Source organism: Echinops telfairi, unplaced genomic scaffold, assembly GCF_000313985.2.
Source record: "Echinops telfairi isolate 266 unplaced genomic scaffold, ASM31398v2 ScPeMD7_5592;HRSCAF=6446, whole genome shotgun sequence".
Classification (NCBI taxonomy): Eukaryota; Metazoa; Chordata; class Mammalia; order Afrosoricida; family Tenrecidae; genus Echinops; species Echinops telfairi.
Genome location: NW_022109491.1, coordinates 24,791,184 through 24,808,435, shown reverse-complemented (window position 1 = coordinate 24,808,435; position 17,252 = coordinate 24,791,184). Strand labels below are relative to the sequence as shown.

The following is a 17,252-nucleotide window of genomic DNA, read 5'->3' as shown; positions in this document are numbered from 1 at the left end:
CTTTCCTAAGGTCCGTATCCTACAAACTCTTCAGAGCGGAGGGAAGCCACAGACACGCGAGCCGGGACATTGTCTCCCTGGACATCGGTCACCATCCTTCAGTGAAGGGGTTCTGGAGACCCTTGTAAGAAATACCACAGAAGCAATCGTGTCGCCTTTTACCCACAGTCCCCCACGGGTCCCCGAACCTCCTGCAAACGACAGCGCAAGCAGGCTGTGGACATTGTCACAGCTCATCGGCTTATTAATACAAGTCTGCCTCAGACCTCTCCAGGTTCACCTGTGCCCGAGTGGGCGCACGCACGCTCACAGGCGCTCGCTCGCTCGCTCTGCACTTGGTCCTGTACGATCTGATCGCATGTACAGATCAGGACATTCACCACAATCAGGGTGCTACCCAGCTCTGTCATCACAGGGGCCTCTTCAGGAGTCCCCCAGATCTGGTGTCCATTTCTGTGATTCCCTTTGGGGACTGGCTCCCGTCACTAAGCACGATCCCCTTTGTAAGCTATGGACTGTTCCGGGGTGAGGCTGTCCCCGGGCAGTTCAGCTCGTTTGCTTGTTGAAGGACAAGCTGGGCCGTTTCCAGTGCTTCAGTGGCCATGCATAAAGGTGCCCGAGTGACCAGAACACAAGGTGACGTGTAGAACTTCTTCCGGAGGGCGGCACCCATTTTTGTAACGGTGAGGAAAGAATCTTGCCTGGCAGGGGAAGAAGGCACGCTCGGTCGAGGGGGCTTGCAACATGCATGGGGAGCTCATGGACCACTTGCTGTGTTGTGCTGCCAAGGCCACGGGCTGGGCTCAGGGAACACGGGTCTGCTCCTCATGCAGCCAGTCAGCAAATATTGACCGAGCTCACGCATGTGCAGCACAGTGCTCTGGACACCGTGAGGCCACTGCCACCGGAGGCCTGAGCCCAGCTGGGTAGACAGACGGACATGAAATCCTTCGAGAAATGTGGTAAGGAAGGTGTAATAGGGTCCGTATCTGCAGACCTGTGGAGCATCCAGGGTAGGCCTGGCTCTTCCTTCCCTGGCTCCCAACACACACATTCCCCGTGAGAGCACCTGGTCCAGGGCCCTCAGGAGCAGCCATGCCTTTCAGCCCTGCCTTGTGGACCAAAGGGCAGAGCCAGATCCAGACAGCCCGCCCTCTTGGGAGCGACCGCACCACCACTTGGGAGTTAGTCCGACACACAAAAGGTTGGGATGGTCTACTGTAAATGCCTAACTGTTAAACAAGCAAAAGAGAGTTGTAAATTCCGCATGGCGAGACAGGATACATATCGTGTCCCCAGCCAGCGCCGCCACCAAGGTTTCCTATCAGCCCATTGAGATTTCACAACCTCGCAGGCTTCTTGCGTGTTTCAGGGGCCCCTGTGCAGGACATCTGGGGCATGGTGCAGTGCCAGCCTTTGTCTCTGGCTGGGGAGTAGAGGGAGAGGGCAGCCGGGCCCTCTCTGCAGCCTCCTTCTGACTTCCCTTACTTCCCTCTCGCACCTAGATTTCCCCCAGAGGAACACCCGGTGCTCGCCCTGCCAGGGGCCCCAGCCCAGTTCCCGGTCCTGAAGGAGCATCGGCAGCTCCAGAAATACATGGTGTGGTCGGAGGAGATGGTGCAGGTGGGACAGGCCCAGATCCACACCCATCTCAGCCGGCCCTACGTGGGCATTCACCTGCGCATCGGCTCGGACTGGGTAACTCCCCCGACCTCTCCCCACCCCTGAGCTCAGGGCACTAGGTCCCCGCCAGCAGCCTGGGGGCTCCCACTCTGCCACATCCGCAGCCTTTATATCTCATGGTCCCACAGCCGCCCACCAGAGATGAGGCCCCACAGCACCTGCCTGTCAGCTCTTATTTTAACAGGGCCCTTTGAGCCTCACGTGGCAGAAGGATAAACTGAGCTTTCAAGCTAAGCCCCAGGTCAGGCAGCAAGCCGGGGAGAGATGGCCAGCCCAGGAGTCCTCTGGGGGCCAGCTCCGGGTTTGAGAAGAAGCTGTGGGAAGGAAAGTGGGTGGGGCTCCCAAGCAATGAAAGCTTCATCCTCCTCCTCCTCCTGGCATCTGAAGGTCCCGCAAATGTCCAGGAACCCGGTCAGGTTGTCCTCTTAGTGGGAGCACCTGGGCCTGATCACCAGAGTCTCCTCAAGTTTGTGTCTTAGAAATGCCAGTGAAAAAAAAAAAAAGAATGAAAAAACAAAACAAAATTGAACCAAAAAAAAAGAAATGCCAGTGTGGAAAAGCATAGAGAGTGTGGAGTTAGATGAAAATATATTCATAGTCCGTTGAAGAGGCAATCACATTTAGTCACCAAGCTTTCTCCTTTCCCATATTTCATAAAGAACAGAAAGCAGGCCCCATTTAGGGTATGGGTGGTTTCCGTCAAAACTTCAGCAAGCCAGACTCACTGCCATTCAGTCAGTTCTGACTCGTAGCCACTCCATAGGACAGGATAGAACTGCCCCGCGGCTTTCCGAGACTAACGCGTTATGGGAGTAGAAAGCCTCATCTTTCTCCCAAGGAGAGGCTGGTGATTTCAAACTGCTGGCTTAGCAGTTAGCAGCCCAACATGTGACCATGTGCCACCAGGGGCAAAGCTTTAAGGGACTTGCCTAGAAATCAAACGACACAGGATACTAACCATTTTTACAAATAAATAAAGCTACCCGAACGCTAGTACCAAACTCAGGTAGAAGCAACTCAGAAAATTACCACCTGTGCTCGCTTAGGAACCTAGGTGCCTAGACCCTAAGGAAACTATTAGGGAATCCAAAGGTGTGTTAAAGACACACAACATGAGCAAGCAGAAATTATCTCAGGAATGCAATAAAGTTTACCATTACCACCCAAAGGAGAAAAATCATATGACCATTTCAGTAAAGGCCAAAGAAACATCTGATAACAGTCAGCTCCCGTTCACAAGTTCAATATGTTGCCAACCAGTAATCGACAGGACCCACCTGAACTTGATACAGGCTGTCTCTGAAACCCACAGCAAACATCCTCTATTGCACCACGAGAGTGCTATCAGAACCCTTCCCACAAAAGTCAGGAGTCCGATAAGGCTGCCCATTGTAGCCTCCACTGTGTAGACGTCTACTGGTAGTCCCAGATAATACAGTATGCCCAAGAAGAGGACATTTATAAAAAATAGTATCTCGGGAGATTTCATATCCGACAGAATCTAAGAACCAAAATATGTAGAAATCTCTGACAAAAACGAAAAGGCAACCCAGTCATAAAGTGGACAAAGGACTGGGATACACATCTCATCAGAGAGCGCATTCAAATGGCCACCAAACTCCTTGTCATTGGTGTTAAGTCAGAACCACAATGAGGTGCCATCCCACTCCAATAAACAATACAGCAAACATGGGCCAGGATGCAGGGAAATTGGGACCCTCACCTGGTAGAAATGTAAAATGGTACGGCCATGCGGAAACACAGTGTGACTGGTTATTGTTTAATGTGTTAGTCCGGGTTGACCAGAGAAACAAATCCAGAGACACGCATATGTGTGTAAGAGATAGTTTTATATCAAAGAGTAATTGTAAATTAAAACATCTCTGCCCATTCCAGATCAAGTCCCTAAGTCCAAAATTAGCCCGTGTATCTGATACTAGTCTCTAAATTCCTCTTAAGACTCACACAACACATACAATGCTGCTGAGTGCAGGATGATCGCAAGCCAGTTGGGTAGAAGATCTTGTGGATCCCGTAGCGGTGGAAGCATCTCAGTACTGGCATGGGTCTCCACGTGTCTCCGCCAGCTCTCTCAACAGCAGGAAAGGAAGGCAGAGAGAGAGGATCTGGCCTCCAGTGAGCTATTTATCTCCGTCTCACCTCCAAATGAGGTCCAAGTTGTGACCTGGTTGGCAGGCTAGACTCTACCCCTGTGCTCAGGTTGACGGGAGATTATGTAAGTGCCATCCTACTGTCCTCCAAAAACTAAAAATGTGGCTATAAGGGACCGAGCAATCCCACTCCTAGGTATATATCCCAACGATCTGAAAACCGAGGCTCAAAACTAGACATGGATAGCAATATCCATTGCAGCAGTTGTCACAACAGGCAGGAGGTGCAAACAGCCTAAAAGCCCATCAAATGACGAATGGATATGCAAAGATGCGGTGCACACATACCGTGGACTAGTCAGCTGGCAGGAGAAACAGGCCTGATACATGCTACGATGTGCATGGAACTAAAAGACATTATGCTGAGTGAAATGAGTCAGTCACATTATTGGACAGGACAATGTTGTATGACCGCACCTCTCTAAGAAGACAAGAAAAGGCAAATGTGTAGAGACCAGAGCTGATTAATGGGTACCAGGGACAAGAAGGAGTAGGAAAAGGGGAGAAAAACAAACAGCCAAAACACTCGCCACCATGGAGTCCATGCTGATTCAGTGACACTAGGACAGGGCTGTGGGGTTTCCAAGATTGTAACTCTTTTTTTTTTTTTTAATAAATCATTTTATTGGGGGCTCTTACAGCTCTTATCACAATCTATACATACATCCATTGTGTCCAGCACATTTGTACATATGTTGTCATCATCATTTTCAAAACATTTTCTTTCTACTTGAGCCCTTGGTATCAGGTTCTTATTTCCCCCTCCCCCACCCTCTCTCCCTCATGAACCCTTGGTAATTTATAAATTTTTTTTTTCCATGTCTTACACCAACCACTTTTCTGTTGTCCATCCCTCTTGGAAGGGGTTATATGTAGATCCTTGTGATTGGCTCCCCCTTCCTCCCCCCACCTGCCCCTTAAGATTGTTAACTCTTAATGGGAGTCGAACGCCCCATATTTCTCCCAAGGAGTGGCTGGTGGTTTCGAACTACCAACTTTGAAGTTAGCAACCCAACTTGTAACCACCACTATACCACCAGGGCTCCAGGAGATACCAGGGATGGGGAAGTTACCTTGATGAAAGGTAGGGTTGTACAGCTGATTACTGTCCCTAAGTCGTACACTTACAAAAGTTGAATTGGCAAAAGTGTGATACATAAGTTACAATCACACACACAGAAGGACAACTAGATGTAGAGGCTGTGTGTACAGCCGAATACTTCATGGGATTTGGTTCCCTGGCTTGGAGGTTTGAGGTCATGTTTTCATGGGCTATCCCAGGTCATTGATCTAACAATGTTTCATTCTTCTACCTCCTTGTTTGTTGTGTAGTGCCTGGGGTCTTAAAGGTTTCCAAGTGGTCACCCAAGGCACAACCATGGGCCTCTCTTCCTGTGGAGCAACAGAGGAAGGAGGGTCAGGAGTAGGAGGAAGACAGGGATGTGTGGGTAGTGGCCTCTGTGAACAACCGCCTCCTTTGCCAGGAGACCAGAAGAGCCGCATGAGGTCTGCCTTCCATTGCTGAACATTCTGATCAAAGATTCTGTAGAAGACTCTTGATCAAAACGAGGGATATGCTGAATAGACTCTGGAGCCATGGGGAGGAGGGTGGGAAATTATGAACCCCTGAAACTCTTGACCCGAATTCATCTTTAAATGATCTGCTGAAATCTTAAAATCAAGCCATAGTTTGGCTTTGCTCTAAAAACAGATCTGTGTGTCGCACTTTTGAGAGCTGTAGTGTACACGGGCTCAAATAGACTAGAGAAGCTTGAAAGAGTAGCTAGAAACGTTAGGGGTCATGAGCCTGTCTTAACCGGAGGAGCGGCTCAGAAAAGCAGGGCGTGAATGGTTACACCGATCAAAGGATGTAGCCAGTGTCACTGAACGGTACAGGTAGAAACTAGACTTGGTATATGTTTTGGTCTGTGAATTCTCAAGAAAGTAAATTCAAAGAGAAAATACGTTGTCGTCCCGCCCCGCCCCCCCCCAACACACACACACACAGAGCCCCTGTTACTCTTTGTTGTAGCTTCCCTTTCTGGTACTGTTCTGTTGTATTCCTCAATCCCGTTTTTACTAAACAAACCTAAAAGCCAGTTGAGCCCCTCCAGCATTGCCTGCCCTTTTCCAATCACCTGTTTTTGCTCCTGGGGCCCTGGGGGCAGTAGCCTGACCTGAATTCTGCCCCGGGTCTGTGTCCCTACAGAAAAATGCCTGCGCCATGCTGAAGGACGGGACAGCAGGCTCCCACTTCATGGCCTCACCGCAGTGTGTGGGCTACGGCCGAGGCACAGCGGCACCCCTCACCATGACCATGTGCCTCCCGGACCTCAAGGAGGTACGGCGCGCCGTGAAGCTCTGGGTGCAGGCGCTCAACGCCCAGTCTGTCTACATCGCCACGGACTCTGAGAGCTACGTGCCCGAGATCCAGCAGCTCCTCAAAGGGAAGGTAGGCGTGAGAGTGGGAGGAGGGCGTTTGCAGATGGGAGGGTCCCATAAAATAACCAGGGTTGCCCCACTGCCCCAGCTAGGTGCACCACGGTATCTCACCACCAGGCTTTCTGCCTGGGCTGTCTCCACACTGCTCCCTCCACTCCAGGGGTTCATGGGTCTGGCTAAGAGTGCCCAGGCTGCAGAAACACATCTGTCTTCTTATAAGGTGCAGGGCTCCTGCGAGGCAAGACTCAAGGCCAAGCCACTGTTAATAAGCCTAATGCTTTGGCCTCCTCAGGGACAGACACCTAGGACGGTGCCTCCCACAGAGGAAGCTCCCAGCCATGTTGGTGGGGAAGGACATAAAGTGGTCCCTTGGTAGAGACCCACGGCAGCAGAGGGTTGAAGACCTTGGGCTGAATCCCCTCTGTGCTGTGTCCTCGTCCCAGGAGGGTTGTGAAGGTCAGCTGTACAGCAGTTAAACCATCCTGGTACCAATTGAGTGTTGAGTACAGTCAGCTGTCCTGGGTGAATGCAGCAGGTGGCTGCAGGGTACAAGGAAGGCTATTTGGTCCTCAGTGATGCTTAAGGAAGAGTAGTAAATCCCTGTGTGCACCTGTGGGGATGGTGCGTGGTGGCGGTTCACTCGGCTGGGGAGGAGGGGAAGAAGTATGTACGGGCAAAGGGGCTGGCCTGGTCAGCGTCCTATGTTGAATGAATGAAGGCCCCCACATGCACAATTCGACCTTCAAAGGCAGGCATCCACTTCCCAGCAGTGGGTGCCTTTGGGTTTATGTCGAAGAGCACCCATGCCCTCTCCTGTCCACCCATTTTGTAGACAGTCCGAGTGTCCAAGCTGGAAAGAGCTTGGGTGTCCTCTGACCCGACCCTTGCATTCTATCACTGAGGGGACCATACCGCCCCAAGTTGGGGTAGCGTTTACCCACGAGGCCCCAGATCTCCTTCTAGTGGGTAGGACACAGGTGGGTAAGTTTCAGGGCAGGGATGGAATTGTTTGGGGGATTTTGACCACAGTGGAGCTACTAGTATTTCTGGGTCCTGATCTGAGTGACAGGAGGCTGGTTCTCACTCTGCCAAAATCTTTGTATGACAGCAGAGCTCTCAGCCCCAGCTCTGCCCACACCCGACCTCGTGCTCAAGCAGAGCACGCGGGGAGTCCCAGGGAGTTTTTGGGGGGCGTGTGTGTGTGTGTGTGTGTGTGAATTGATCACAGAGTTGATGCATTTGGGTACTTTGAGCTACTCACCGTGTTCTGTTTTCGGTTCTGAGCCTTGCTCTTCCCTGGTAGTGAGCTGACAGCTGCTCCCTGGGGTGTCTTGGGAGAGGGCAGGCAGGACCTTTGTCTGGGAGGTGGGGGACAAGGGCGAGGCCTGTTTGGTCCGATCACCGGCTCAGTTGTGGAGGTAGAGTGAGTGACCCAGGCTTTCTGAGAAGCCTGGACCTTGGGCTAAGCCTGCATACAGTCAGAGCTTCAGTCGCTGAGGGCTGCGGGGAAGGCAGTCCAGGCAGAGGAACAGCCCGAGAGAAGGCACCAAGGTGGGAGTGAAGGATGCGTTTAGGGCTGAGGCCAGCGTTGGGCATGTCAGGTGCCAGGGGAAGGGTGCCACACCGTGGGCAAGGGAAGCAGCTGGGCAGCACCGCCAGACGCTTGGCTCCTCGTCACCTGCCCTGCTCCCCTTTTTGCTGTTAAGGTCACCCCAAGGGAAGAAGGCTGGGGTGTCTGGATGAGGTGGCCCAGCCGCCCACCTCGGCCTGCAGCCACCTCAGCCTACCTGCTCTGCCCTCCCCCCCTCAGGTGAAGGTGGTGAGCCTGAGACCCGAGGTGGCCCAGATCGACCTGTACATCCTTGGCGAAGCGGACCACTTCATCGGCAACTGTGTCTCCTCCTTCACCGCCTTCGTGAAGCGGGAGCGGGACCTCCAGGGGAAGTCATCCTCCTTCTTCGGCATGGACAGGCCCCCTCAGCCGAGGGATGAGTTCTGACCCGAGCCCTCCAGCCAGGCCTGGCCGTCAAGGTGACCCCAGGGCCCATCCCTCAGGGCGTGAGCTCTTCTGCCTGCCTGCCAGGGACTTCCTGAAGAGGAGAGGGGCCCAGGCCCGCTGAGCTGCTAGCTGCTGGAGCCTCTCCCCTCCCATTCCAGTCCCACCGTTTCTCAGGCCACTCTGTCTCCTAGCCTGCCCTGTTCAAAGCAGCGCGGCTGCCTCACTGTCCTCAGAGGACTTCAGTGGTTTTCCTACACGACTGACCGCTCTAGACCGCTCCCTCGTTTCCACCAGCACGTGTACCTAAAGTGACCTTAACTGGATGTGGATGAGGCTGGGGCTGGACGTATTGACTACGCCTCCAGACAACCTGTCCTGGCTACCAGACCAGAGCCATTGTCACCCCCCCTTCCTCAGCCACTCTTTGGATGGATGTCTTGGGGCATGGAGACCCTGCTCCATGGCACTGAGCTCCCCTGGCAGCTAGGACCTGCTCTCATGGCACTTCCCAGCCAGGAGCACCCATCCTTGGGCTGGGGATGATGGCATTGCCACCCTGGTTGGTGGCGTGTCATCAGTCCGACACCACTGGGTGCTCAGAACACATGCTTGAGAGCCAGGGTGCGCTGGCCTGCCAGGCTCCTGTGGAAGGCTGCCCGCTCCCCTCTGACCTCCTGTCCCGCACTCCTGCAACAGCCTCTGACCTGCTCTGGGTGGGGGGCAGCAGGAGTCCCTGATGGGATGCAGTTTGTGCCTCCCCATCCAGTGCCTTCACGCCGCCAGCCCCATGAGGCCTAAGATGGCCCACGTCAGACGTCTGTCACCCAGCTGCTGCTGTTTAAATGCGTGACGCCCAAGCGTGTGCTCTTGGGACTCTGGTTCTGAATCTCCGTATCTACTGCCCACTGGGCGAGCCAGGCCTGTGCCCCCTGGGTGACCTGCGTCAGAAGTTACAGGGTGATGGGTGGTTCGAAACATCAGAGGTAGCCTTTGCTGCTTCGAACGACTGCCCAGTAAGAGCGGGGCTCTGGTGGTCTTCCTCTCCAAGAGTGTTTGCATCCCGGGTCCTCTGAGAGATGGTGTAGCTGTCTAGCCGGCTCCCAGCCCCATTCAGAGAAGAAAGAGCCCTGCTTCCCCGGGGGCGTGGGCCGTGGACCTGCTAGCCCAACTTCATTCGCTGCTGGCAGCCTCACCCACGCCCCCTGGGGCCATGGAGGGTGGGGCTCTGAGGGCAGCCCACATCCTCCTGATTAGCATCAGCGGGGCTTCTGGAACAGAGGGCACAGCACGGAGCAGGGTTTCTCCCCAGTTTCAGTCGTGGGTTTCGGGCATGTACTTTGCCCCTCTTCGCCCCAGTTTCCTCACCTATAAAATGGTGATAAAGCCTGTGGGGCTGTCAAAGGCTCACCTCAGATAAAGGCTCGACATGAAAGGCGTGGGGAGCCTGAAAGAGACAAAGTCTGTTACCGCCTCTCAGCGCACCCCTACTTGGTGCCCAGCCCTGTGCTTGCTTTTCAGTCCAGTTACTGCAAGGCCGGTATTCCTAGCCGCTGCCCACACTGCACAGAATACAGATGCTGTACAGGCGAGCCCTCCAATGGAAAAAGGGCCAGTTCCCAGTGGCACCTGCCAGCGCCAGGAGGCCTCAGGGATGGGGAAGCCCCCCAAGAAACAGCCCACCCTACCAAACCATCATTGAGTGAGTTCTGACCCAGTGACCCTACAAGAGAAATTAGAAGGGGGCCTTTGGGCTTGGGAGACTTGAAGTCTTTGGGGGAACAGACAACCTCAGCTTCCTACAGAGCAACTGGTGGGTCTGAACTGCTGGCCTTGTGGTGAGCATCTCAGTGCGCCACCAGAGTACCCCCTGTCAGCTCCCAGGGGGCATGACGTAGTTCAAACATCTTCCACTTAGTAAGGCATCCATGAACCACGCGTGGCCAGGCTCTGGTCTGGGGACTGCGAGCACAACCAAGCACAAGACGACGAAGCCTGCTCTCGAGGAACTGGTGCTCCAGCAAGTGGGAGATATAATAAGTAAATGGACCGTGGGAGGTGTCGATAAGTGCTGGAGGAAAAATCAAGAATCCGGGAGCCAGGGTGGCAGTGTTTTAGATAAGGAGTTCAGGCAAGGTTTATAAGGAGGCAGCACACCCAGCCATATGTCTGTGGGGCAGAGGGCACAGCCATGCAAAGGCCCTGAGCTGGTCTGTCTGGAGAGCAGATAGGAGGCTGGGCAAAGAGCGAGGTGCCCTGTCTGGTAGCCTGTGCAGACTTGGCTTTCAGTCAGGTGTGGGAAAGCTCTGTCGGGTTCTGAACCCAGGGGGGCCGTGATCGGATTGACGTTTTCCCAGGCTGCCTTGTGGGAGGGAATGATGGCGGGGGCAGAGCAGGGAGAACAGTGCAAGCTGGGCAAGGATGCAGACCGAATTCTGGCCACATCAGAGAGTGTCTCAGTGCCAGTCGTGTAAGTCTGCCTTGTTTTGCCCATGTAGCAGATCCAACACACGCCTGTGTTTTTCACTTAAACGGAAAGCAAGCACCACCACCCAACCAATGCCGACTCTTAGCAACCCTACAGGACAGGACTGTTCTGGCTTCCCAAGACGAACTCTGCGGGAGAGAAAGCCCTGTCTTTCTCCTGGTTTCCCTTATTAGGGTGATAATACACTGTTTATGTTGATGCATCCAATCTTTTTTGATGATAGAACATTCCATTAAGGGCTGTCCCATAGTTGGCCTGTTTTGTACTATTATTTTTAAATCATTTTATTGGGGTCTTGTAGAGCCCTCATCACAGTCCATCCGTTGTGTCGAGCACATGTGTACAGATGTTGCCCTCATCATGCCCGAGAGGTTTTCTTTCTACGTGAGCCCTGGGTATCAGCTTATTCTCCTCCTTCCCCACCCATTTCGTATTAGCACAATTTTGTATGCCCTCAAGTTTTCACTCCTAAAAAGTACCGGAGAAATATTTCTATTTCTGAAGGTTTTTCTTTATCAAAAAATGTTCACGTAATTCCCCAAAATGAATTTGTTGAATCAAAGACTTAAAAAAAAAAACCACCAAAAACTTTTACTATGGAAAATACAAATACACATAAAATTGTAAGAAATCCAGTGAACTGTTTTCTTTGTTTTGTCTTGTTTTTGTGTTGTTGTGTGAAGTGAATGTGTCTGTCGCAGACTCCCAGTCCATTTCAGTTTCATTTTCCGCCTTTTTCCTAAGCCGCTCAGACCACGGTTTAGGTTTGAGGGCTGAGGAGTCTGGAGGGAGAACCCTGTTTCAAAATGATCAACAGGTTGCCATCTTGTTTTATTTACCCTCCTAGTCCGAAGCATGTTTGCTCGCCTGCTGTTAAAATCCCAAGATGCTTTGAGGGAAGAGCCAGAGCCACCAGGCCTTGCCTGTGGGGTGGGAAGGATGCTCCCAGCTCCAGGATCCCAGCGGTGTGGAGAATGGGCGTGTCCTTGCTGATCAGCTCACCTCTCAGGAAGTGCTCAACGGGTGGTCTCCAGAAGTTCCTTAAGGTGCTAGTGGGGTCTGAGACCATCCAGACACCCCGAGGAATTGGACTGTTCTGTAGCTAATGCCCAAACCAAACTCACTGCCATCAAGTCCACCCTAACTCACAGAGACCCCTCTGGGGCAGAGCTGCCCCTGCGAGTTCACGGAAGCAGAAAGCCTCATCATTCCAGCTGCCACCATGTGACCCCACTGCCACCAGGGCTCCTTAGATCGCGCCCAGGGATCTGCATTTTTCACAAGCACCTGCACAGACAGGCAGCTGGTTTGGATGCCCAAGAGTTCAAGGTCTGTCTCAACCCTTCCAGGCCCGCAGCGTGGGCCTCCCCTTGGAAAGGTGGCCTTAGGGGCTCACCCTAGACCCGAGGAGTCAGGATCTTGGGGGCTGGTCCTAGCAACCTGCTTAAACAACACTCTTCTGGAGCCAAAGGTTGAGAAACTGGTCTGAGGGACGTGAGGATGTCACACTGTGCGCAGAGAGACCCCGGTCTGCAGACTCCTCCCTGACAAGCCCTGAGGACGCCGTGGGGTCTTCAAGGTTCCAACCAGCATGGCCAATGACGTGCACAAAGAGGTGCCCAGGCGCCTTGTGTGCAAGGTGAAGTTCGCTTTCTCTTGGTGTGTCATTAGGGGAGAAAGAGCCAGCCAGACCCTGCTCTGGAGCCATGTGCCACTCTTAGGGGACGTGCATGTGAAGTGAAACTGAAGCATTTTAAAGGATACTATTCAGAGAGTGCTCATTTCACTTGTCCAAATAAATGTATGGCTCTTGAATAATTTCTGAGTTGTGAGGGACAGGCTCTTCCGTCTTAAAGGTCTGCCAAGCCCTGAACTAGACTGTCGGGCGTTTGATTTCATGGAGTTCCTTGTTTTGAAGGAGACCAAGTGCAATGTTGTTAAAACAGGATGAAAAGGAAAATAGGGAATACATTCTGGTTAGAGAGGGTTCTGGATCAGGCAGAACTGGAGAAGCTGGTGTTAAAGCAAACCAAAGCGAGGAAACTCGGATGTTCCAGAAACTCGTGGGGCGAGTGGAGGAAGGAAGTCGGTGAGGAACGAAGGGACCGAGGAAGAAAGAATTCTTCCATCTCCCATTCTCTTCAGAAGGAGCGCCATGAATAGGCATCCTGTGCTTTTTATTACAGAGAAGAAAGTTCTGGACTCTCTTTAGTGGAGCTGACAGGGGGAGGGGAGGAGAAAACAATGAAAAAGCCCTGTAGCCTGAAGGCAAATCCTGCACCCTGGATTAAGTTGTCAGAATTCATTCGTGTTCTTGCTGGAAAGCTGGCATGGCTGGGGGTTGGGACCCTTCTCTTTAAGTACCATTCTTTCAGAGCAGGAGGCTTGCTCTGTTTTCACATCTTCCTTTATTCATTCTCAGCCGGAGGCCAAGTGTAACCAGGTAAACAGTGGGAAGGGAAGGAACAAAAGGCATTTCCCAGAAGCCTCCTCCTTTATCAAATGCAGTGACTAAGCAGAAGAAGGGGGGTGGGGGACAGTGCCCATGGGAGGGGGATTTTCCATCCAGAAACCGCCTTCCCGATACCCCCCAAACCCCAGGACCTGGATCACGGACACATTGATCTAGAAGGTGCCTCAGAGAATTATCTTTAAGTTCATCCTTAGCCCAGTTCGGAGTTAGCCTGTGAGTAAACACCTCGAACACATCATAAAGGCACTCTGGTGGTGCGGTGGGTTAGACAGACAGACTGCAGGGTTGGCGCTTCGGACCCACCAGCCTTCCCAAGGGAACAGATGAGGCTGTCTATTCCTCTAAAGACAAACAGTCTCAGAAACTATTATCGAGTCACTATGAATTGAAACCAGCTAGATGGCACTGGGGCTTTTTGTTTTGTTTTGTTTTTACTACTTCCTAATAATCCCTTCTTGTGACTCAGAGAGCCTACCTCAGGCTCAGGCAACATTAGCAAGCTGGAGTTTAGAACTTGTACTTTCACGATCTTCGTTTGGGGTATTTTGCATTTGTGGTTTCTCGTGTCTAAGTATGATTGAAAGTTTCCCTTGAAGAAATTCACTTAGCTTATAGAAAAGAAAGACTGAACTGGTTTAGAGACAAATATGAAATGATGTGGCAGGAATTATGAAGATAATGTCTAGGACATCTTCACCCAGCCTTGAGGCCACCTCAGACAAGAGACCCAGTTCATGGTGGCTTGCGTGCCAGGGGTTAAATTACAGCCAGCCCCAAATACTGTGTTGTAAATCCTAACCTCTGTGCCTGTGGCCACAATACCATTGGGAGTGTGTTGTCTTTGTTCTGTATATGAACAAGGTTAGTTGGGGTTTGAGATCTAAAAGCCAGGAAGAGAAGCTCAGAGAGACAAGGACCTTCCCCCAGAGAGAGCTTTATTCTAGAGCCAGTGCCCTAAATCAGGCTTCTCGCCTCTTAGACTGTGAGAAAACGAGTTTATTATTTTTATTTATCAGATAACACCTATATGTGGGCCTTCACGGTTATCCTCAGCCTTCTGCAAACTGGGTGCTCAGAATTTAAGCTCTAATACAAGTCCCTGCTCTGAACATGAGTTTTATTATTTCCTAGCCTTGGACACATGGTTTGGTGTGCTCATTCCTTATAGACTTAGCTGACACCTCACTTACATGGCTGCTTGCTTTCAGACAAGTCTTTAAGATCCCAGACACTTCACCATGCTTTGCTATAGTGCCCATATCCTCAGGGACCACTTCATAAGGTATTGAGCACGGCCACATCATAAGAACTAATTATTTTTAGATGAGGGGTTATAATTAAGTGGGAGCTCAAAATCCATTCAGGTGACTAGGGTCTATCTCTACCACCAGTCCATTTTAGAGGTAGCATGACCAGCTTCTTGAGAAATAATATAACCACAAGGGACATGGTGGTCACGTGCCCCACCATGGGTCACTAACCACAAGGCCATCGGTTTGAAATGACCAGCCGCTCCTTGGGAGAAAGACTTTCTACTCCTGTAAAGAGTGGCAGTCTCAGAAACTCACCGGGACAGACCTATCCTGTCCTCTAGAGTTGCTATGAGCAGACAGTGACTTGATTGCAGTGAGTGTTTTTAATGGGAAATTTGTTCATTCTAATCATCTCATTAAGTCCAGCCCAGTGGTTCTCACCTTTCTAATGCCGCAACCCTTTAATAGGTCCTCATGTGGTGGTGACCCCCAACCATAACATTATTGTCGTTGCTACTTCATCACTGTCATGTTGCTACTGTGATGAATCGGGCGACCCCTGGGAAAGGATTGTTCAACCCCCAAAGGGGTCACGACCCACAGGTTGAAAACTGCTGGTCTAGTCAATGGTATAGAATTTAAAATGCTCTTGAGAGAAGGAAAATATGCATACATAGGATAGCTTTTTAGGCTAAAATATATGGACTGTTTACATACGCAGATTAAAAATGTAAGTGACTGAACCCTGCTTAAGAAAACGGCGAGGATTAGACACAGGGCAAGAACTTCAGTCATGGTCGTTCGCGAAGGCCCAGCTATACTCGCAGAACTAAGACCTGCCACACAAGCAGAGAAGATAAACTCTCAGGACCTTCCAAGGTCCCTCAAGGACGCCCAGACGTTGCTTCTGATGTGCCATAAACGGCAAAGGAGTTCGAGAGAGAGACCGCCTCCTTCAGAAATGTGTGAGCTGGATGGAGGACATGTCAGGAGACCACCGCTCCCCATGCTGATATTTCTGTGGAATAAACACTTGAGCGACTGTGCAGCAATGCTCTTGGACTCACCCTCTTCTGTGTCAGCCCTCCAGCTGCTGTGCCACAGCGCCTCGGCTCTCTTCGCTCTCTTTTCTCCATGGTTCAGATGGGAAACTTCTAATGTTCTAGCTTCAAGTTCACAGACTCAAGTGGGGGTTTTCTGGAGGACGGGTTGCGGGGAGAACATTTGAGTGATGTCTTCGGGCGGTAAAAGCAGATTGGGGGGGGGGGCTAGAGTGAGGGTGTGAGGCTGATGGGTGATGATGATGAAAGGTGAGCAACATCAGAGAGAAGGCCAAGGAATGAGGCAGGGGCTGGATGGCAGTTGGTGAGAGTTTGATTTCTGTGGGTTGAAAAGAGCCAGGTAGGGTTTTCCACTAGTAGGTAAAGAGGGGAGGTCCCCACCCCCAGACCTGAGACAGGATGTGAGAATGCTTGGAGGTGTCCGAGGCCTTAGTAGAGAGAGAGGTGACATCTGCACTTCAAGGGCCAGTGGCCATCTCCTATGGAGAAAGCAGGGCATGATTGATTGAACGACAACTTAAAGGAATACCATCTGCTTAAGCCTTTCTTAAGTCAGGCAGTCGGGAGAAGGGACCAATGAGATGTCTTCTTTTTGTCTGAAGATAATAAGTTGTAATGTTTCCAGAGGATTTAAGATGCGTTAGGCAGGGAGCGGGAGCCCGAGGGGATAAAGTGGTTAGAGGTAGAATGACAGAAAGCTTTTATGAGTCTTTAGTATTTACATATATATTTAACGGTAAGCCACATGTATTAGTTGTATTCTGCTGCATAATAAATTACTTCCAAACCCAGCAAGTTAAAAGAGCACGCATTTCTTAGTTCCTACTGTTTCGGAGGGTCAGGAATCTGGAATCTGTTTGGTTGGCTCTTGGCTTAGGATCTTTCATGATGTTACAGTCAGGATGCGGGCCAGATCTGACTGGGGCTGGAGGACCCCCTCCCAAGACGACTCGTTTACAGGGCTGAGTGGGCTGGGGGCCTTAGTTCTTCGCAGCTGGCTTCCTCCAGAGCAAGTGACCCAAGCGAGAGAGAACAAAAAACCAAGGTGGGAACTGCAGCGTCCTTTAGAACCTAATCTTAGAAATCATCTACCTTCATTTCTTCCTTATCTCATGAACCACACAGGACACCTGGAACAATGTGGAAGGGGACTAACTATAAATAGATGTTCATGCAAAGAGCCAGACATCTCTGAGGACCATTGGGAGGCTGGCTACTACATCATGCCAATATATTACCTATTCAGGTTCATTTCTAAAAGATTGCCGAAATGCGTTCATAGAAAGTAGCAAGCTGCCTATTTATATGATTGCACTGAAATGAACAAAACCCTTGTCTATTTCTATTTCACCTCCATGTGTAAATGTGTAGGAATAGCCCTGGAAGAACCCACTTAAAACTGCCGTTACCTCTAGGGAGGTGGCATGGCGTGGTGTAAAAAGGAGCTCTCCACTTTAGCGCTGTCTGATGTCTTTATGATTTGAATTTTGTTTTAATCATTTTATTAGGGGCTCATACAACTCTTATCAGATTTTAATTTTTTTATAGTGACCATTTGTTCTTGGCTACTGTTCTAAATTTCTGCTGCTGGACAAAAAGCTGCCCAAATGTAGTGGTATCAAAACCACAATCCTTTCATTGGCCTCACCGGTGCTGTGGGTCAAGATTCTGCCTGGGGCACAGTG

At 51.1% G+C, this 17,252-nt stretch overlaps 1 protein-coding gene across 2 annotated transcripts in view; it reads left to right on the top strand.

Moving 5' to 3' along the window:
* Positions 1-9,174, top strand: part of POFUT1 (protein O-fucosyltransferase 1) — a 20,543-nt gene extending 11,369 nt beyond the window's left edge. For both annotated transcript variants that reach the window (XM_045295258.1, XM_004697915.2), the window contains 3 exons: positions 1,506-1,698; positions 6,064-6,306; positions 8,107-9,174. In XM_045295258.1, coding sequence (XP_045151193.1) covers positions 1,506-1,698; positions 6,064-6,306; positions 8,107-8,295 — 625 coding nt within the window. In that variant the 3' untranslated portion in view covers positions 8,296-9,174. The remainder of the gene's footprint in view (positions 1-1,505; positions 1,699-6,063; positions 6,307-8,106) is intronic.
* The last annotated feature ends 8,078 nt before the right edge of the window (positions 9,175-17,252 follow it).